We start from the raw sequence: 22,155 nt of genomic DNA, 5'->3' as shown, positions 1-22,155 counted from the left end.
ACCTACACACCATTATTTCTTAATGAAAAAAAAAAAAAAAAAAACCAAAACTTTGTTTTTGGGGCCAGCGCTGTGGCACAATGGGTTAAAGCTGCAGCCTGCAGTGCCAGCATTCCATATGGGCGCCGGTTCGAGTTCCAGCTGCTCGGCTTCCGATCCAACTCTCTGCTATGGCCTGGGAAAGCAGTAGAAGATGGCCCAAATCCTTGGGCCCCTGCACCTAGGTGGGAGACCCAGAAGAAGCTCCTGGCTCCTCCTGGCTTTGGATCAGCACAGCTCTGGCTTTGGATCAGCCATCTGGGGAGTGAACCAGCAGATGGAAGGCGCCTCTCTCTGTCTCTATATCTCTCTGTAGCTGTGTCTTTCAAATAAAATAAATCTTTAAAAAAAAAAAAAACCTTTGTTTTTGAGATTATATAGATCAGGGTGTTTTTTTTTTTAAATCAATCTCTTTGTGAAACAAAGTGAAAATCGCACATAATCCCATCCCCTAAAGATAAATAGTGTATAGCCTTCCATGTTGTTTTCTGTATATGTGCAAACGTGTTATTGTATTTTATAAAACACCATCATATACACCTGCTTCCTGCTGCTCACAGTTACACTTACTGCTCAATCTTCCTGGGCCTGCTCGTGACTTCCAGGCTGTAGTTCTGCATCTACAGCACTGTTGACATTCTGGGCCTGATCCATTTTTTTTCCTGGGACCATCTTGTGCCTCTCAGCATGTGTAGGAGCATCCCTGACTTCTGTCCCATAGATGCCAGTTGTACAGATGTTTCTAGACATTGCTAGTGTCTCCTTGGGGTGGGAGACAGAATTGTTCAGGTGGAATGTCAGAGCAGATGTAAGTACTAGTTTGCTTTCATTGTTCCACTGCGAAGAGTAAGGTGTGCAGTATTCTTACACTGATTGAATTTTTATAGTTGTATAAATGTTGTCATTGAGAAATTCCTAGAAGTACAGTTTCTGAAACAAAATTTTTATAGAAATTCCTAAATTCCATCAAAAAGAGTTAATTTTTTTAAAAAATGATATACTCATGATTCCAAATGTGTATCTTTCCTGAGCTCTAGATCCATATAATCAGTTGTTGATGAGACATTCTTAGGCATTTCACAGACTCTGCCCTATCCCTTGCCCCCAAACATGTACCTCTTACTGAATTACCCTGTCCAAGATTATCGACTACCATCCTCCTGGTTGCTCAAATCAGAAACCATCTCCACCCCACATGTAACCAGTCCCAAATCTTATCCAATCTTCTTCCTTAATTTTTCTCCATTTGTTTCTCTTTATCCCTCCTACTACCACTGTCTTTAATTTGAACTACTACTAACTTTGCCCAGGTGTCTGTAGGAACACTGGGACATCTGATCTTTCTGGTTTCTGGCCTTGGTCCCATTGTCCTAGGGAAGAATGTTTATACAGATCTTTCACTGCAGCTCCCCTACTGCATGCCGGCAGTAAGGCCCCTGCCTCTCCGCCAGCCCCCATGAAGCAACCGACATTCATTGCTCTTGATTTCAATTTCATATGCCCATCGAAATATGCCCCCCCAATCACTTGGCTACATAAAGAGTACATGTTAGCCGGCACCGTGGCTCAATAGGCTAATCCTCCACCTTGCGGCGCCGGCACACCGGGTTCTAGTCCCGGTTGGGGCGCCGGATTCTGTCCCAGTTGCCCCTCTTCCAGGCCAGCTCTCTGCTATGGCCAGGGAGTGCAGTGGAGGATGGCCCAGGTGCTTGGGCCCTGCACCCCATGGGAGACCAGGAAAAGCACCTGGATCCTGGCTCCTGCCATCGGATCAGCGCAGTGCGCCGGCTGCAGCGGCGGCCATTGGAGGGTGAACCAACGGCAAAGGAAGACCTTTCTCTCTCTGTCTCTCTCTCTCACTGTCCACTCTGCCTGTCAAAAAAAAAAAAAAAAAAAAAAAAAAAAGAGTACATGTTAAAAATGTGAATTCTTAAAATGACATTTTTAGCCAGCACCGTGGCTCAATAGGCTAATCCTCCGCCTAGCGGCGCCGGCACAGCCAGATTCTGTCCCGGTTGCCCCTCTTCCAGGCCAGCTCTCTGCTATGGCCCAAGTCCTTGGGCCCTGCACCCGCATGGGAGACCAGGATAAGTACCTGGCTCCTGCCATCAGATCAGCGCGGTGCACCGGCCGCAGCGTGCCAGCCCCAACAGCCATTGGAGGGTGAACCAATGGCAAAGGAAGACCTTTCTCTCTGTCTCTCTCTCTTACTGTCCACTCTGCCTGTCCAAAAAAAAAAAGACATTTTTACTCTAAATTTTTTTTTTGGTCAGAAAAGAGTGGTTTATCAGGTCACATGTATTTCTTCCCCTGGCTCGGAATCACTCTCTACCTTGAATGTCCTCTCGCCCCTCTGCATTTCCTGTTCATTTCAGCCCTGCCTTCTACCCATCCACTTGCTGCTCTTTCTTTACTACCTGGCATATTTCTTGACACTTCAGCCACCCATTTTTCCTCTGTTTATCAGTTTATCCTTTTTGCATTTGTTTTGTGTGTACTTTGTGGGTGCTTAATGTGTACTTTTAAAATTTTGACCTCATAGAAAAGACATCCACAAATAATGCAAAGCAGTGAGCTGAAGTGAGGGTATGTGGGAACTGCACTTGAGGTTCTAGCGCTTGTATTAGGGTACACAAGCCCCCCCCCCCTTTTAAAGATTTGTTTATTTGGAAGAGTTATATATATATATAGAGAGAGAGGTCTTTATCTGCTGGTTCACTCCCCATATGGCTGATCCAAAGCCAGAGCTGTGCCGATCCAAAGCCAGGAGCCAGGAGCTTCTTCCAGGTCTCCCACGTGGGTGCAGGGGCCCAAGGACTTGGGCCATCTTCTACTGCTTTCCCAGGCCATAGCAGAGAGCTGGATCAGAAGTGGAGCAGCCAGGACTTGAACCGGCACCCATATGGGATGCCAGCACTGCAGGCAGTGGCTTTACCCACTACGCCACAGTGCTGGCCCCACAAGGCCCTTTTAATAAACCATTCCAGTGTCTGAACATTGACAATTCCCCTTCATTACACTTCTGATATTATGTGGCTCTATAAAGCAGTATAAACAAATAACTCATGAACCAGTTACACTCAGATGGCCAAAGCATTGTCTTGTCAGCCTTGCAGCATTCCATTTTAAGATTTCTTAAATCCAAGGAAACTAGGGGTAAACAAGTCCTTGGGGAATCTCTGTCATGGTATATAACAGATTGCTGTGTAAGACTGGTATCGGGACAAACCCTACAATTTTCCACAAGAAGTCAGCCCCATGCCTGTGGGAAATCACACAGAGCAAAATCCTTGGCTGAGAACCATATGTCCTCTCCCCAACACACACTCTGTATGTGGCAGTTTGGTAATGCTCTGTAATTAATTTTGTTTTTTACAGTGAACAACCACTGGCTAAGAATAATGCATAGCCTGTTTCTTGCTGTTTTAGGGGACATCACACAGAAAGGATATGAAAAGAAAAGATCCAAACTCCTGTCTCCTTACAGCCCGCAGACACAAGGTAGGCAATGAGAAATGTGTTTTTCACTTTTCCCAGTATTTTTACACCATAAATGCTGTCCATAAGAGACCTAGTTTTTGTTTGTTCCCTTTTTTCCCTTCCTTGCTCACCAAGGGAGAGAAAAAAAAAAACGGAAGGAAAGAGAAGAGGAAACGGATCCTAATTGAGCATTTGCTGTGTGTGGGCACTTTTAGAATACCTGAGGTCATCAGATTGTTTGCTCAGAGCTGAGGTGGGAGCATGTGAAAGACTGTACAACTGCGATGATTCAAGGACAGAAACAGGGAAAACCTGCAGCTGGGCTATGTAAATTTTTTGGTTTATTATTTTCATTTTTTATATGAAAGACAAAGAGATCTTTGATTGACTGATTTATTCCAAAATACCCACAGCAGCCAGGGCTGGGCCAGGCCAGAAATAGGAACCTGGGACTCAAGTACTTGGGCTGTCACCTGGTTCCTCCTAGGGTATGCATGACCAGGACCTGTGGAGGAGGCAGGACTTGAACCCAGGCACTGCACTATGGGCCGCAGTCATCCCCAAGTGCTGTCTTAATCACTGTGCCATACGCCGCACTGATGTTTCTGAAGTTACTTGGGTTTGAGGATCTCCTTTCATAACCTATTTCTGCTTTCATTGCTTTTACTATCAGGTATTAAAAAACATCTGATTTCCCCTGCAAGCTAATTGCTTTTGTTATGGGGTTGTAAATGCCATGAGGACTTTGTATCTCTCATAGTTTTCATGTTAAGCCTTGCACTGGGTTTATGGTCTGTAAATACTTGTTGAATGACTAATGAAATAAGTAACAGTGGCATACTGATATATTTCACTGAGGTCCTTGTTTTATTATTTCCTGCATTATTCTTGAAAATATAAGGGTACTTCAAAAAGTTCATGGGGAAATGAAATGAAAAGAGATGTTTATTTTGGTGTACAAAAATTTTGAAGTCCGTGTGTAATGTTCTCATAATAGTCATTGCCCACAAGCATTTTTGAAGACCCCTCTGTATGTGGATTTCAAAACTTTTCCTATCCTTTGGTATCTGTAGGAGATTCTAGGAAACCCCCCCTCCTGCTGTCCCCTTCCCCCGCAAATCAAAATCTGTGTGCTCAAGTCCCTTATGTAAAATGGCATAATATTTGCTTATAATCTACATTGTTCTTCCTGCATACTTTAAATCATCTCTAGTTTACTTATAATACCTAATAGAATGTTGTGAAAGTTGTTATTCTGTGTTGCTGAAGGAATAACGACAAGGAAAGTGAAGTGTGCACATGTTCAGTACAGACAAATTTTTCCCTCTGAATACTTCCAGCCTGTGGTTGGTTTAATCTAAATGACTGTGCAATCCACAAATGCGGAGAGCCATCTGTACCTCCCTGCAGAGACTAGTAGTCAGTCCTGGATAGCGAGTTTAAAGGATCCAAGGCAACAGAGGATGTGTAAGTGAACTGAGAGAGCAGAGGTGGCATTTGGACCAGTGACAGCTAATGAAAAGCCAGCTTTTGTTGAACAAGGCATGATGGAGTTAGGGGTGGAGGACTTGCTGCTTTAACTGTGGATCTGGCCCAAGCCTCTAGAGGCCCAGAGATTTTATTTAGACACTTTATACAAAAGCAATCAGATCTTGAGAGAGTAACTCAATAAGGAATGTAACTATAAAAAGGACTGCGTTTGTCTGTTATCTGTAGTCAGACAATACAGAAACCAAATTATGTTCAAAAACCAGTTTATGAATTTACTGTGAGAAATCTATCTGTTGTCAGCACAGTCTTGCCCCATGGGCAAACTTAACATGGGGAGCCAAGTCATAAATAGAATGTGGCTTAGTAAGTATGGATTTGACAATCACGTGTTTAATTGCAGTAGGCTGAGAGAAAGTGACATGTCCATCTGTCCGTAGGAACGGCCTTGCCCATGACCTCTCAATGGAAACAGAAGCCATTTGAACTTCCCACATCTCTGCCTGTCCTTGTTAACCTTTTTTTCTTCTGGTCAAAGCAGTTATCTGTTCTTCCAACCACAGACCTTCCACCTGTGTTTGGGGGCCCAACCCCCAGCTACTTTCAGAAACCTTGTGCTGTCCAGTGGCACAAAGGACAGGGTGGTGAGAGTGGTTGACCCTGCGTGCAGGCAATAAAGGGGTGCAGTATCTATAGAGAATGTGAAAAGCAATAACAAAAATGACCAAAAAATGGGTCTGCTTTTTTTTTTTTTTTTTTTTGAAGATTTATTTATTTGAAAGAGTTGCAGAGAAAGGTAGAGACAGAGAGAGAGGTCTTTCATCCACTGCTTCACTCCCCAGATGGCTGCAACGGCCGGAGATGTGCTGATCTAAAGCCTGGAGCCAGGAGCTTCTTCTGGGTCTCCCACGTGGGCGCAAGGACCCAAGGACTTGGGCCATCTACTGCTTTCCCAGGCTATAACAGGGAGTTGGATCAGAAGAGGAGCAGCTGGGACTAGAACCGGCGCCCATATGGGATGCTGGCACTTCAGGCTAGGGCTTTAACCTGCTGCGCCACAGCACTGGCCCTGGGTCTGCTTTTTTTAAATATTTATTTTATTTATTTGAAAGACAGTGTTACAGAGAGAGGTAGACAAAAACAGAGAGAAAGAGAGAGGTCTTCCATCTGCTTCTTCACTCCTCAAATGGCCACAGTGGCTGGAGCTGTGCCAATCAGGAGTCAGGAGCCTCTTCCGGGTCTCCTATGCAGGTGCAGGGGCCCAGGCACTTGGGCCATCCTCTACTGCTTTCCCAGGCTTACCAGCAGGGAGCTGGATCAGAAATGAAGCATCTGGGACTTAAACCGGCACCCATATTAAGTGCCAGTGCTGCAGGCCGGGGTCTTAACCCGCTGTGCCACAGCACCGGCCCCTGGTCTACTTTTTATTATTGCTATGCATAGCCTTCCTAAACACTCAGGAACCAAACACTCCTCCTGCTAAGGCAGAGAGCTGCATTGCCCTGTTGGTGTGCCATCGCTGTCAGCTCCCTGTCTCTCTTGTGCCTTGTCTTCCTTTTCAGCCAGGTTCTTCACTCAACAGTTCATCACACTCATTACTGTCCTATTTAAAAGCAAACTTCCCTTGTCAACTGCTTCTATCGCCACCCTCTTTTTTTTATAAAATAGATTTTATTTATTTAATCTGAAAGGCAGAGTTACGGAGAGAGAGAGAGAGAGGAGAGACAGAGATCCTCCACCTACTGGTTCACCGTGCCACAAATGACCACAAAGGCTTGGGCTGGGCCAGGCCAAAGACAGGAGCTGGAGCTTCCTCTGGGTCTCCCATGTGAGTGCAATGCCTCCCTTGGGCCATCCTCTGCTGCTTTTCAGGTGCATTATTAGGGAGCTGGCTCAAAAGTGAAACAGCTGGGACTCAAACCAGCCCCCATATGGGATGCTGGCACTACAGGCCATGGCCTAACCCATTATGCCACGGCGCTGGCCCCTCTCCACCCTCTTGATCAGCTGCTATAATCAAACTGCTCAGAACTGTCTGTACTCACCATATCTTTTTCCTCAGCTGCTCACTACTCAGCCTGTTTTGGTCTCTTCTGGAGCTACTGTCATTGAATATCAGTAGCATTCAAAATTATCTCAAAATGCTTCTTTTAGGGGCCAGCACTGTGGTGTAGCGGGTAAAGCCACAACCTGCAGTGCTGGCATCCTATATAGGTGCTGGTTCGAGTCCCAGCTGCAAATATTAAGAAATAAACATTTTATTTGAGGCCAGCGCTGTGGTGTAGCAAGTAAAGCCGCTGCCTGCAATGCTGGCATCTCATATGGACACGGGTTTGAGACCCAGCTGCTCCACTTCCAATCCAGCTCTCTGCTGTGGCCTGGGAAAAGCAGTAGAAGATGGCCCAAGCCCTTGGGCCCCTGCACCCGTGTGGGAGACCCGGAGGAAGCTCCTGGCTCCTGGCTTCAGATCGGCACATCTCCAACCCTTCCGGCCAATTGGGGAGTGAACCAGTAGATGGAAGACCTCTCTCTCTCTCTCTCTCTCTCTCTGCCTCTCCCTCTATCTGTGTAACTGTGACTTTCAAGTAAAATAAATAAATCTTTTTAATAAAACCATTTTATTTATAGGCACATAAAATGTATTTTTAAGTGTTGGAACTCTGCAGGCACAACCCCAATTCCTGTTGACTTCTCACTGTGCATCAGTAGTCCCACATGGCGATCTGCATCAGGAGTGCAGTGGGACTGGTTTGGGCACAGATTGCAGGGCTCTGTGATCAGGGTTTCTGATTCAGTAGTCTCAAGGCAACTTGAGAGTTTCTGTTTCCTTCATGTCCCCAAATAATGTTGCAGTTGCTGGTCTAGGAACCACACTTTGAAAAGCATTGCTTGGGGGCTGGCACTGTGGCTCAGCAGGTTAATCTGCAATTTTAGCATCCCATCTCAGTCCTGTCTGCTCTACTTCTGACCCAGCTCCCTGCTAATGTGCCTGGAAAAGCAGCACAGGATGGCCCAAGTGCTTGGGCCTCTGTACCCATGTGGGAGACCTGGAAGAAGCTCCTGGCTCCTGGCTTCAGCCTGGCATAGCTGCAGCTGTTGCAGTCATTTGAGGAGTGAACCAGCAAATGGAAGCTCTCTTGCTCGCTCGCTCTCCCTCTCTGTCTCTCTGTCTTTCTCTCTCTAAATCTACCTTTCAAATAAATAAATGTTAAAAAAAATTGCTGTCTTCTTAGATTATTTTCACCACATCTGTGGCTTTATAAAACATTTGTGTTTTGCTGTTTTTGAAAAGCTTTAATTTTTCATTTTTATTTTTAAGGGAAAGTTAGAGAAAAAGAGATTTCCTATCCATTGGTTCACTCCCCAAATGACTGCAACAGCTAGGGCTGAACCAGGTTGAAATCAAGAGCCAGAAGCTTCATCTGGGTCTCCCACATGGGTACAGAGGCCCAAGGACTTGGGCGTCTTCCGCTGCTTTTACCAGGTATGTTAGCAGAGAGCTGGATTGAAGGTGGAGCAGCCAGGACTTGTACCGGTGCCCATATGGGATGACAGCATTGCAGGCAGTGGTTTAACCTGCTGTACCACAACACCAGCCCCTTTATTTATAAAACATTTTAATACAAGTAACTTCCCAAATATATCCTCAATCCTGCTGTCTTCTGAGCTCCTGACCAGTATATCCAACTGCACATCAACATCTCTGCTTTTACAAGGGGACTTAAAGAAATTCATGGAAAATGGAATTCAAAGGTTTATTTTTGTGTAAAAAAAAACCTGAAATCCTTGCATTCAAGGGTTCTTCAAAAATCTTCATGGAAAAATGCATATTATGAAAAAAACTGCCTTGATTTCAAAATGGTTTTGCACCAAAGTAAACTTATCTTTTAATTTAAAGTACCCCTGTGTATGTTGAAGGCCTACCCATAATTAAATTATGACTTGTACATACTACTACCTTCTCCTCTCCCTTCTGCACCCACATTCCCCAAACCATTTCCCCAGGTCCCCAAACCAGCTACAACATCCAGCCTGTTCCTGTGCTTCTCTTCTAGTTCTCTCTCCCTGAGTAAATACAGCTTGCATCTATCAGCCCTGGCAAGTGAGAGATTTACAAGTCACCCTTAACAGCCTCTTCATTCCCCACATCTCATCTGTCACCAAGTTCTGTCAGTTTCATATTTCATGTTTAGCTAGTTATTAAATTTAATTTTTCTAGGAAGTTGTTTTGTGTAGGTTTTCAAAAATTTTTAAAAGATTTTATGTATGTTAAAGGTAGAGGTTTCTTTTGAGAGAAAGAGAGAGACAGACAGATCTTCTATTCATTGCTTCACTCCCAAGGTGGCTGAAACGGCTAGGGCTGGGTCAGGCCAAATTCAGGAACTCAAGGATTTGTGCCACGTTTCATTGCTTTCCCAGGTGCGTTAGCAGACAGCTGGATCAGGCGTGGAGCAGCCAGGACTCCATATGGGATGCTGGTGTTGCAGTCTGTACCTTAATCCACTGCACAACACTGGCCCCTAGATTTATTAGGTTTTAGTCACTTCCACCTCTTTTTTCCTCCTTGATCAGTCCACTCAGAGGTTTATCTTTCAAAGAACAAGGGTTTGGTTTTGTTGATTTTTTGTTTTGTTTTCTGATTATCTTCAGCTTCTGTATGGGTTTCTTTTCTTTTACCTTTTTGTTTATTCTTCTGTGTGTTTTCCAAGTTGTATGCTTGGATTGTCTGTGTTCTTTCCTAAGATAAGTGTTTCTTCGTTGCACCATGGTCAGAGAACATGCCTGTACAAAATCAAGTCTTTGTTATTTGTTAAGACATGCCTACTCTTCGAGTAAATTTCCATAACTCAGCTATTTGTGTGTTTAATTGTCTGGTGGGTGGTTCTGTGTCCATTAGCTCAAACTAGTTAATCTGTTGTTTGGGTCTTCTCCATTCTTACTAACTTTTTGACTATTTGATCTATTAATTGTGATAGAAGTATCTTCCTTTCTTTATCTTAACATTTCTGAAGGATTCTTCCAGATTTGTACAAAGATAATTTCTATCAATTTTAATCCCAAGGATCTTAGCATCTCACTTGGCGGTTCACCAGGAAACTGGTCATAGTCTCCACAACAGCCCAGTGAAGTGTTGAAAGGGAGAGGTTGCCTTCCCCTGGCAGAGTGGGCAGCTGCCTCTGTTCTCTGAAGCACCTCCCCTCTGGTGAAAATGGCCCTTGAAGTTCTGCAGTGGCGTCTTCTCTTGGGCCTTGCATCCTTTTACTTTGGAATGTTGCTACAGCTTCTGGTTTTCATGGCACTGGTGAAAACATTCCATTCTGTCTTGGTATATTTGAGATTATTTGTGAGCTTGATGTATTTGTTTTTCTTCTTCCGTCCTTGGACTTTCTTTCACTTCCTCCCACTGTTATTGTCTCCTGCTCCAGAACAGGACCTCAGCATTTACGCGTCTTTCTTGGCCTGCAGGTTCTTGTGTTGCCCAGATCTGTACCCACACCCTATCTCCCAGGGATAAGACATAACCGCTAATGAATATGCTTATAGGTTGATGTTTTCTAGCTTGCCTTGGTAAAAACTTCCAGTGACCTAAAGGTTTTTCCCAAACTTGGATTCCTTTTGTGATTGCTGCTTGATTTGCTGGAGGGTGTTTGCTCATCACTGTGCCAGGACATACACGTCCCTGCTTTTGCCAGCTCATCCACGCCCCTTTCATCACAGCACTAAGTTCAGTCTTGCCTTTGACGTTGTGCAAGTGTGCCTATGAGTTAAATTGAAACAAAGAAAAATCTTTTTATTCTCCTTCTCTCTCACCTCTGGTGATGCCTCTCAAGAATAGTCTAGAATCCTGTTTTCTTAATGGCCTCTCGTGAATATGTGGAAATAATGAAAAGTAGAGATTTTTGCAGGAAACTTGTGTGACTTCCTCAATGCAGGATTTTTAGGTTCATGTGTAACCATATTCTTTAAATTGGTGTCTTTTCGGTTGCTATCTTTGACTTTTCCAGCTGCCTTTTATCACTGATTGAGATAACAGAGGAAATCTTAATAATTTTAACCAAAATAAAGGACAGTTGCTCTTGGAGTTACAAATAATGCGAGCACTCTCTGACCCCCAGTTATTTGTGATGTAGTGGAAAACATAAGAAATTATACAAATGAGCAGCATAAAAGAAAGAGTAAAGAAAGCACCATAAGCAAAGAGTAAAGAAAGCAAACTACTATGCACGTTCAAACACTTGAACTTGAAACCAGTTAATGAATTCAAGAATGGCATTTTGGAATGCTATAGAACATTTCCAACTATATCACGTGGGGTGTGTGTGTGTATACAGAGTGTGTGAAGGATGGGCAGTAGAATCTATTTGATCTACTCCATTTTGATTGAAAAGTTCCTTCCCAAGTGACAGCATATTAGGGTGAACATGGAATGTCTCATTCTGGTTCCACTCTTTGATTTGCCTACTTGGCCAGTGTTAGAATTACTGTGAACTAGAGCACACATTACAGTTCCGTCTTTTCCACATTTCTTTCAGAAGGCAGTCCAAGATCTTCCTCTTGGGGGTTCTTTTTCCTCCTGAACTATCCAAGAACCCCTGGGATGTAGGCAGTGCAAGAGGAGAGGTGCTTCTCCACCTTGCTGTTTGCTTCTCCATGTCTCAGAGGCCTGCTGAAAGCTGGTCATCCCTGTGCCGCCAGGGCTGCTGCCACTCTGCAGAGCCTGCTCCCAGCTTAGAGCCTCTGGGGCATGCTCTTTTCATCCCCTGTCCTCCCCTTGTTCAGTTGTCGGTGGCCAGGAACCTCCAGGTCAGGATACCTTCAGATATGGCCCACTGCACTAACTTAACCTTACCTTACCTTCCTAACCTTACCCCAGGGCCTGCACCTCAGGTGGCCCTTTTTGCAGAGTGGAGAACTAACACTCTGATTCCCCTCTCCCTCCCCCCGGGCAGTTAGGTTAATCACCCATCCTTCTCTGGGACAGGACGCCGTCCCCAGTGACTCATGGGTGCCTTAGCCTCGCAGGGCAGACTCCGCAGGTGATTCAGGGTACCCTCACCCACCTTTCATGAATGGAGTAGGTGTGAGGGTTCTATTTGCAATGATTCAAGGTGATTCTTGGCACATTCTCAGCAGAGAACAACAGATCTGCAAGGGGGCATCCTGCTGTGTTAGTCGTGTCTACCAGATAGGGTTATTGGCAGGGTAACATGGGATGGTGCTAGGAAAGTTGAAAGAGCAGCAGAAATGTTATTATCATTGTTCTTGTGCCATTTCCTGTTTAAATACCTTCAAAGGCTGCCCATTTGGCTGAGGTCAAGGGACCTGCTCCTGCTTTTCCCCTTACAGCCTTGTTTTGTAGCAGCCCACTCTCTCACTGTACTTTAGCTCCACCAGTCTTAGTAAAGGTTTTTATCCTTTACTGGGCTTCCACAAACATGCTTTATATAAATGGCTTTTGCCTGTCTGCCTAGCTAAGCCCTGCATCAGTGTTGTCTTTTCACAGACCTTCACCTTACCTGGAACTCCAGAGTTGAAGCCCCCATTTTGGAGTGCAGAAACCTTGTTCCTTGCCTTCTCAGCTTGTGTCATGATATAAAAGATAGGCAGAATTGCAGATCTCTTTAAAAACCAGTGAGTGTATCTGCTCTGTTCACCCATAAAAATTCACTCCACAGCATTCCTCGCTTCTCAGAGTCCTGCCTGCTTTGCTCTATTCTTCCTAACAGGTGAGAATATTGGTTAAATCAGAGGCTGAATTGAAAGATAAGAAGTTGAGGTTGGATTTCTTCCATCTTCCTCAATGAAACTTTCATGTTTTATATTAGATGTCAACTTCTTTTCCAACTTATCATTGTCATCATGTTCAAACAGTAGAAACATATGAGACTAATGCCTTTCTTCCAAAGAACAATTAATTGTGTACATATTGGCCATGGAGAAGGAGAACTTTTTGTTATTAGAGAAACTTAAAGTTAGTGGTTTTTCTTCTTAAACTTACTAAAGCGCCAACATCATTGCTACTTAGACATCATGGCGACCCCTAGTGGCCTCTATGCATAGTCCATTATTAAAAATCAGGAACCCCAAGCTGAAGCCACTGCTTCACTGTAATATTTTTCTTTGGATCCCTATTATAGCTCACACTAGAATTTAGAAATTTTGAGGAAGACTTTATTTCTGAGTATTTTTCTGTTCTTAGTGTCTTTTAAAAATATCTTGATTTTAAACCCAATTCTCTTTCTAGATAGAAAGCAATGAAATAAAGAGTCATAGAGTGCCTTGTCAGTTCTGTATTCCAAATACATGTGGGTTTTCATGGCCCATCTGATCCTGCGATTGTATGTAGTCTTCACGTAATAGCTGTAATCACAGTATGCACAGAATATTTTGTGTTATTTTATCACTGGCATTTCATTGAGACTGAAATGTCGGTATGGTTTACATATGTTTTCAACTTTAATGGTTTATAGTCTCTGATGCAGACAGTTAATTCGTCTTTGCTTTTAAACTTTCCTTACTATGGTGGTGAAATTAGGCATGTTTTATTCCAAACACAGAAATCTACATATTAGCACCCCAGGTAAATTCTTTTTTAGAGTGCAGAACCCAGCCAGGGAATGATTCATGTTTTTGGCAGCATCTTACCTGCCCAGCTGAGGTCACACAGGCTGCTAAGTCACGCCCTGCTGTCTTCCCATGGCCCTGGACTCCCTCCTGCTGTATTCAGTGAGTCTGGGGTAGGTCGTTTCCTGCCCTAGCCACCCTAGATGTCATTCTTGCAAGTATACTGAGGTGGGAGCAAGCCTTCCATAGTCTTTCAGTCCAGCCAGGACCTGATTTCTGTTCTCTTACCTCAAATGCACATTGCTTTGCCATTCGTTTCTGGGAAAGGGAAAATGAGATAACTCGTTTTAGATAGTTGGAAAATCTTGCTCGTAGCATTATAATTTACCTAGGATACTGAAGATGGAATATTATTTGAACTTACTTGGGTAGGACTCTGCTCTGTGTGCTTATAATCTTCAAATTAAGGAAATCCAGGGTAATCTTTTTTTTTTTTTTTTTTTTGACAGAGTGGACAGTGAGAGAGAGAGACAGAGAGAAAGGTCTTCCTTTTGCCATTGGTTCACCCTCCAATGGCCACTGCGGCCAGTGCGCTGCAGCCAGCGCACCGCGCTGATCCGATGGCAGGAGCCAGGTACTTATCCTGTTCTCCCATGCGGGTGCAGGGCCCAAGCACTTGGGCCATCCTCCACTGCACTCCCGGGCCACAGCAGAGAGCTGGCTTGGAAGAGGGGCAACCGGGACAGAATCCGGCACCCCGACCGGGACTAGAACCCGGTGTGCCGGCGCCGCGAGGTGGAGGATTAGCCTAGTGAGCCACAGCACTGGCCCCAGTGTAATCTTAATTTCCTTCTTTGTACTTAGCTGTTCCCTTGATGTTCTGTGTCGAACATCTATGTTTACATTCAGAAGAGAACTCTAAATTATAAAAAACTTGTAAAACCTAATAAAGCCTATGCAAAATTTAGAAATCATCTGGAACTCATCACCTGGAGATAGTTGGCTGTTAACATTTTTACTGTATTTGCTTCTAGTGTTTTTCTAATTAATGTATTTGAGAGACTAGAGAAAGAGACAAAAACAGACCGACACACTGACAGAGTTCCTGTCTGCTGGTTCATTCTTCAAATGCCTACAATGGCTGGGGCTAGTCCTAGACCAAAGCCAGGAGCTGGGAACTCAATCCAGGTCTCCCATGTGGGTGGCAAGGACCCAGTTACTTGCTCAAGTAATTACTAAGGCCTGCCAGGGTGTGCGTTAGCAGAACCCTGGACTCAGGAGTAGAGCCGGGAATTGAACCTGTGCCCTCTAATATGGACACAGATATCTTAACTGCTAGGCCAAATGCCTATTCCACTTCTCACATTTTTAATGCACATTCAAATAATTTATAAATCTTATATTTTAAAAAATTAACTATATTACAAGGAGATAAAAATTTTAAAAATTCATATAAGAAAATGATTTTTGCATTTCAAAAAAATCTAGTACAAGGTTTCATTATTAACCTCTTGTTATATTTGAAGTGATTCAGTTCCTAGGAATTCAGTTTACTCTTTTTTACAACCTTTAAAAAAGTATTGCTGGTGCCACAGCTCACTTAGCTAATCCTCCGCCTGCGCCGCCAGCACCCCGGGTTCTAGTCCCAGTTGGGGCACCAGATTCTGTCCCCGTTGCCCCTCTTCCAGTCCAGCTCTCTGCTGAGGCCCAGGAAGGCAGTGGAGGATGGCCCAAGTGCTTGGGCCCTGCACCCACATGGGAGACCAGAAGGAAGCACCTGGCTCCTGGCTTTGGATCGGCGCAGCACGCCGGCCGTAGCAGCCATTTGAGAGGTGAACCAACGGAAGGAAGACCTTTCTCTCTGTCTCTCTCTCTCTCACTGTCTAACTCTGCCTGTCAAAATAAAATAAAATAAAATAAAATAAAATAAAATAAAATAAAGCATCTAGTTCATTTATTTGAGAGGTAGAGACACATACAGAGAGTGGCAGAGAGAGACACAGTACCCTCATCCTCTGTTTACTTCCCCAGTACCTAGGGGATGAGACCTCTATCCAGGTCTCCCAGCTGGGCAGCAGGGACACAGGTATTTGAGCAGTCACCTGCTTCCTCTCAGGACATGTCTTAGCAGGAAGCTAGAATCAGGAGCAGGGTTAGGACTCCTTGAACCCAGGCACTCCTCTAGGGGATATAGGCATCTTATGCAGCGACTGAACAACTAAACCAAAGGCCTACCCCCATTTGTGAAGACTTTTGGTCTTTTGGTTCTGAAGATTTACTTATTTATTTGAAAGGCAGAGTTACAGATATAGGAGGTGGAAGAGAGGGAGGGATCTATTCCCCACACAGCCTCATGGTGAAGCCAGGAACCTGGAACTCCATCTGGGAACTCCTCAGAGACCCAGGCACTTGGGCCATCTTTAGCTGCCTTCCTAAGTGCAGTAGCAGGGGGCTGGTATGAAGTGGGATGCAGTCCGCAGCCTAACCTGCTGTGACACAGCGCCAGCTCCCATTTGTGGTAACTTTTTTTTTTTTTTTTTTTGGTGACAGAGTGGACAGTGAGAGAGAGAGACAGAGAGAAAGGTCTTCCTCTTCCTTTTCCGTTGGTTCACCCCCAAATGGCCGCTGCAGCTGGTGCACCGCACTGATCCGATGGCAGGAGCCAGGTGCTTCTCCTGGCATCCCATGTGGGTGCAGGGCCCAAGGACTTGGGCCATCCTCCACTGCATTCCCGGGCCACAGCAGAGAGCTGGACAGGGAGAGAAGCAACCAGGACAGAATCCGGCGCCTGCCCCAACCGGGACTACAACCCGGTGTGCCGGCGCCGCAGGCCTGTTGAGCCATGGTGCCAGCCTTCCATTTGTGGTAACTTCTAACAGAGATATTCCTTTTCTCCATGTCATTCTCAAACATGCTTCAACTCCAAGTTCCACATCACATTGGTATCATTAAAAAAAAAAAGATTTATTTATTTATTTGAAAGGCAGAGTTATAGAGAGGCAGAAGCAGAGAGAGAGAGAGGGGTCTTCCATCCGCTAGTTCACTCCCCAGATGGCCACAACATCCAGAGCTGCGCCGATCCGAAGCCAGGAGCCAGGAGCTTCTTCCGAGTCTCCCACGTGGGTGCAGGAGGCAAGCACTTGGGCCATCTCCTACTGCTTTCCCAGGCCACAGCAGAGAGCTGAATCAGAAGTGGAGCAGCTTGGACTCGAACCGGCGCCCACATGGGTTGCTGACACTACAGGTGGCGGCTTTCCCCGCTTTGCCACAGCACCGGCCCCTCATATCATTTCTTTGTGAAATTTTTATTCTTTAGCTGCATTATCTTCTTTCTCCTATTCTTATTAATTACATTGAGAAATGTAAGGTAAAAGCATGGGTCAGGGGAGACTGGTGGTGTGTGTGTGTGTGTGTGTGTGTGTGTGTTTTGACAGGCAGAGTGGATAGTGAGGGAGAGAGACAGAGAGAAAGGTCTTCCTTTTGCCGTTGGTTCACCCTGCAATGGCCACCACCGCTGGTGCGCTGCAGCCAGCGCACCGCGCTGATCCGAAGGCAGGAGCCAGGTGCTTCTCCTGGTCTCCCATGGGGTGCAGGGCCCAAGCACTTGGGCCATCCTCCACTGCCTTCCCGGGCCACAGCAGAGAGCTGGCCTGGAAGAGGGGCAACCGGGACAGAATCCGGCGCCCCGACCGAACTAGAACCCAGTGTGCAGGCGCCGCGAGGTGGAGGATTAGCCTATTGAGCCGCGGCGCCGGCCAGGGAAGACTGGTTTAAAAAAAGTACATCAGGGGCCAGCGCTGTGGTGTAGTAGGTTAATCCTCCTCCTGGGGCACCAGCATCCCATATGGGCACCGGTTCTAGTCCCGGCTGCTCCACTTCTGATCCAGCTCTCTGCTGTGGCCTGGGAATGCAGTAGAAGATGGCCCAAGTGCTTGGGTGCCTGCACATGCGTGGGAGACTGGGAAGAAGCTCCTGGCTCCTGATTTCAGATCGGCGCAGCTCCGACCATTGAGGCCATTGAGGAGTGAACCAAAGGACAGAAGACCTTTCTCTCTGTTTCTCCCTCTCATTCTCTGTAACTCTACCTCTCAAATAAATAAACAAAATCTTTAAAATAAAATAAAAATAAACTAAAAAGTACACGATCCTCATGATCAAAATGATAATATAAATAAAAATAAATTTTTCAAAACTTGTTATTGTTGAATAATTTTCTCTGCATTTTTATAAGTAGCTCATGAGTGCTAATCTATTTTCCTTTCTGTATATGTCATCTAACCAATGAAGTAAAAATAGACTTTCTACTTTTTGTTCTCTATTCAAAATTAATTGGAATCTATTTTTAGTAACCTTTCTAACGAATGAAGTTTATTTGGAGAAGCTTTTGGCAGATTGTTTTGCATGTTGGCAGGTGGTTTGGTTTGGTTTTGGGGTATTTTAAAATTATTCTCCAACTTCTAACTAAATCCTGAGGCATTATGTGCTCTTACAGTAAATTGTTAATTTTGATTACTTTCTTTTTAAGAGTTTTAGGATAATTTTCATGCCTTCTTCTGGCTGAGAAACAGTGGAATTAGTCAGACCTGGGATTAAATTCTGATCTTGCCATTCCATGGCTTTATTTTCAGTAAGCAAATTCATGTCTCTGTCCTCTTTTCTGTAAAAGAAAAAGGATAGTAATGGTGATAACTTCAAAGGTTGTAGTGAGAAATAAAGAAGATAAAGTGTGGAAACTTCTGTATGAACAATGCTTGGCACAAGGCAAACACTTAAAAGTGTAAGCTTTATTATTGTAGACTAGAGGCTGACAAACTTTCTATAAAGGGCCAGTATTTTAGGCTTTGTGACCATACACTGTCACAATGACTCAGCTCTGCTGAGAGGTGTGGAAGCAGCCATGGACTCAGTATACACAAATGAGCGTGGCTGTGCAACAGTAAATGTATTAATAAAGACAGATGGGCGGCCATGATTGGCCCATGGGCTGTAGTTTGTTGGCCTCTATGCGAGATTATCATAAAACTAACAAGGAAATAATGTATGGAGAATGTAAGAATTCTACAGAGCTCTGAGCTCTTCTGCAAAATGGATTACTAAGAGCATGTAGACTGATTAAAGACTTTAGTTTATAACACCAAACACTTAAAAATCTTTGTCTCACTTGGCTAATCCTCCGCCTGTGGCGTCGGCACCCCGGGTTCTAGTCCTGGTTGGGGCGCCGGATTCTGTCTCGGTTGCTCCTCTTCCAGTCCAGCTCTCTGCTGTGGCCCAGGAAGGCAGTGGAGGATGGCCCAAGTGCTTGGGCCCTGCACCCGCATGGAAGACCAGGAGGAAGCACCATTTTGGGGGTGAACCAACGGAAGGAAGACCTTTCTCTCTCCCTGTCTAACTCTGCCTGTCAAAGAAAAAAAATTATCTTTGTCTAAAACATGTTCTGCTGAGTTACCATATTTTATAATGAAAATCTCAGCTACCAGGAACCATAAAAAGCAGGTTGGTTGAGAACATAGTAGGAAATATTCCTCTTTATCTTTTGAAACACAGTATTATAAAAAATAATGTGGAGTGTGCATTTAGCCTAATGGTTAAGATGCCTGCTTCCAAGCCGGCGCCGTGGCTCAATAGGCTAATCCTCCGCCTGTGGCACCGGCACACCGGGTTCTAGTCCTGGTTGGGGCACCGGATTCTGTCCCGGTTGCCCCTCTTCCAGGCCAGCTCTCTGCTGTGGCCAGGGAGTGCAGTGGAGGATGGCCCAAGTGCTTGGGCCCTGCACCCCATGGGAGACCAGGATAAGTACCTGGCTCCTGCTATCGGATCAGCACGGTGCGCCGGCCGCAGCAGCCATTGGAGGGTGAACCAACGGCAAAAGGAAGACCTTTCTCTCTGTCTCTCTCTCTCACTGTCCACTCTGCCTGTCAAAAAAAAAAAAAAAAAAAAAAAAAAAAAAGCCTGCTTCCCACATCAGAGTGCCTGGGTTCAATTCCAGACCCTATTCCTGATCCAGGCTTCCTGCTCACGCAGACCCTGTGAGGCAGCAGTGTTGGGCGAAGTTGTTGGGTCCCTTCCACCCACATAGAAGATGTGGACTGAGTTCCTGGCTCAGTTTGAGCCTGGTCCAGCCCTGACCATTGTGGACATTTGGGGAATGAGCAGCAGTGGGTGGAAGCTCTCTGACTCTGTCCCCGTTTCTGGCTCCATCTGCCTCTCAAATAAAATGAAAGAAAGGATAATCTAGCCACCTTTTACATATTCTGGTTTTGTGGGCCAGGATTTTGATCAGGGATCATTTTTATTATTCTTTTGGCACTCACTGCAGTCATTTGTTGAATTTCACCTAATGGATGGGCTGCTGTGGGTGTTCCAAGATGGGTCATTCATATGTTCTGGTACCTTGATAGGGGAATTTAGAAGGTTGGGCCTACCCACTGTCAACAAGAGTGCCTACTCAGCCTCATATCATACTACTACTAATAATAATGACCTTTGTTAAAAAATAAAAAGTGCTTGGATAGCATTATGAATTTCAGTTCCTGTGTTACCTTGCTGTGGTCAAGACTTATCTGGGGCACACGGGACCGCTGCTGGTACTCCCTAGATTATTGTGCTTTGAGTCTGCTCTCTTTGTCTGGTTTTGTAGGCCAGTTCTTGGTAATGTCTGGAGTGTGGACTTGCTATGTAGGTGACATCTTACTATCCAGGTTCTTGATTTGCTATGTGTAAGCCACCTTGCCGGGCACCACAAAGTACTGTTAAAGAAACCTCAAATTGTGCATAAGAAAAAAAAGGAAATCGTTTACTATGTGGCAACATGGATGGACCTGGAAGACATTATGAAATAAACCAGTCACATAAGGACAAATGCTGTATTGTCTCATTTGTATGTGCTATCTACAGCAGTCAGACTCAGCAGAGTGTTGGTTTCCAGGGGTTCTATGGAGGAGAAATGCGGACTTGCTATCCAAAAGGTATAAAATTTCAGTTCCACAAGATGAATAAGTTCTGCTGTACTGCCTTGTGCCTGTGGTGGACTGTGCTGTATTGAACACTTAAATTTTGTTTGAAGGATAGATCTCTTGTTGATTGCAGTGGTTTGTTTGTTTTTGTTTTGTTTTGGAGAAATGACTTAGGAACTAACCACTTGGGGAAAAATAAAAGGTGGTAAAATATCAAAGCTTGCAATGTTTCTCCTCTGTTCATTTTCCTCCTTGCCCATTTTCTTGGTGAGACAATACTGTCAGGAGGCCAGCGGATGGGGCCAGGCAGGCACTAGGAAGGGATAGATTTGGAGGGGACCCCAGGCAGAAAGTCAAGCAGTAGACTTGACCTAAAGCTGTTTGCACACCACAGTCACCCTGGCTTTGATTGAATTATATGCTTGTCTGGAGTGGCTCCTGTTGTGGTTGCTAAAGCTCCCAAGCTATTCTTTGTATCATTATGCAGAATTAGGGGGTCATGTGCATTGCCCTCCACTACTCAACCTATCACCACTGTTCCTTGGAGTCTTTGGAATGGGGATTGTACACATATCTTCTTGCTGCTTCTCTGTTACAGCGAATCGACAGTTAGAGCTCTGGGTGATATTGTTCAGCATCATGTTACGTGCGTGTATTTAACCTCTCTGACCTGTACTGTAGATGTGAAGCTGTGCAGGAAACAGTACTCCCTCGGCGTGCTGTGAGTGCTGAAAGTGCTCAGCTGTGATCATTTCTGGGTAACCATCTTCCAAACTTCCTTTTTCAGAAACCGATTCAGCAGTACAGAAAGAACATAGAAACCAGACACCTGCTCCATCTGCAGCTCAAACTTCCGCCCCTTCTAAGTACCACCGGACTCGCTCTGGAGGAGCCCGGGATGAACGATACCGATCAGGTGAGCAGGACCTGCAGAATTACCAGCTGAATAACTTTTACTGACTGCAACATGAGCTGTGCATACTAAGAGCTTCTAGAGTTTGACACTTTTCCTTTGAGATACCAGCAAGTCTACAGTAATTTCAGTCATAGGTAATTCATTGTGTACTGTGTATCAGATGTGGTAGATACTCAGCATTTGCTGGAGATGCAGCAACAAATAAGACCATTTCTGCCTTTCAGGAATGTAACAGTTTAACAAGAAAAGCTGGGATGGGCATTTGGCCTAGCAGTTGAGACACTGGTTACGATGTCCACATCCCACATCAGAGTACCTAGGTTAATTCCTGGCTCAAGCCCCTGATTCTAGCTTTCTGCTAATACAGATCCTGAACGGCAGCAGTGGTCACTTAAGTAATCGGGTCCCTGCCATCCACATAGAAGACCTGGATTGGGATCTGGGTCCCTGGGTTTGGGCTTGGCCCTGCACTGGCTGCTCTGGGTATTTGGGGAGTGAACTGGAAGAAGATAGCTCTGCCTGCCTGCCTGTCCATCTAACTGCACCCAGATAAATAAAAAATAAGGTAAAATAAAAAGAAGAGAAGCCAAACAAGCAGAGACAGGTGAACAAATAAGTCGGTAAGAGAGGGAAGGGGTCAGTTTCCAGGGAAGGACGGGGAGAGCTCAGTGGACCTTGTTTGAAGAGACGTGTCCTGTGTTTGCCGGAGACATT

General features: G+C 45.0%; 1 protein-coding gene across 7 annotated transcripts in view; it reads left to right on the top strand.

Annotated features, from left to right (window-relative positions):
* DIP2B (DIP2 acetate--CoA ligase B (putative)) overlaps positions 1-22,155 on the top strand; it is a 233,394-nt gene that overhangs the window by 109,807 nt on the left and 101,432 nt on the right. For all 7 annotated transcript variants that reach the window (XM_070052227.2, XM_070052224.2, XM_070052223.2 and 4 more), the window contains 2 exons: positions 3,469-3,540; positions 21,313-21,441. In XM_070052227.2, the coding sequence (XP_069908328.1) occupies positions 3,469-3,540; positions 21,313-21,441 (201 nt within the window). The remainder of the gene's footprint in view (positions 1-3,468; positions 3,541-21,312; positions 21,442-22,155) is intronic.

This window comes from Oryctolagus cuniculus, chromosome 11, assembly GCF_051225735.1.
Source record: "Oryctolagus cuniculus isolate XC-2025 breed Fujian yellow rabbit chromosome 11, ASM5122573v1, whole genome shotgun sequence".
Lineage (NCBI taxonomy): Eukaryota > Metazoa > Chordata > Mammalia > Lagomorpha > Leporidae > Oryctolagus > Oryctolagus cuniculus.
This window is presented reverse-complemented; position numbering and strand designations above follow the sequence as displayed.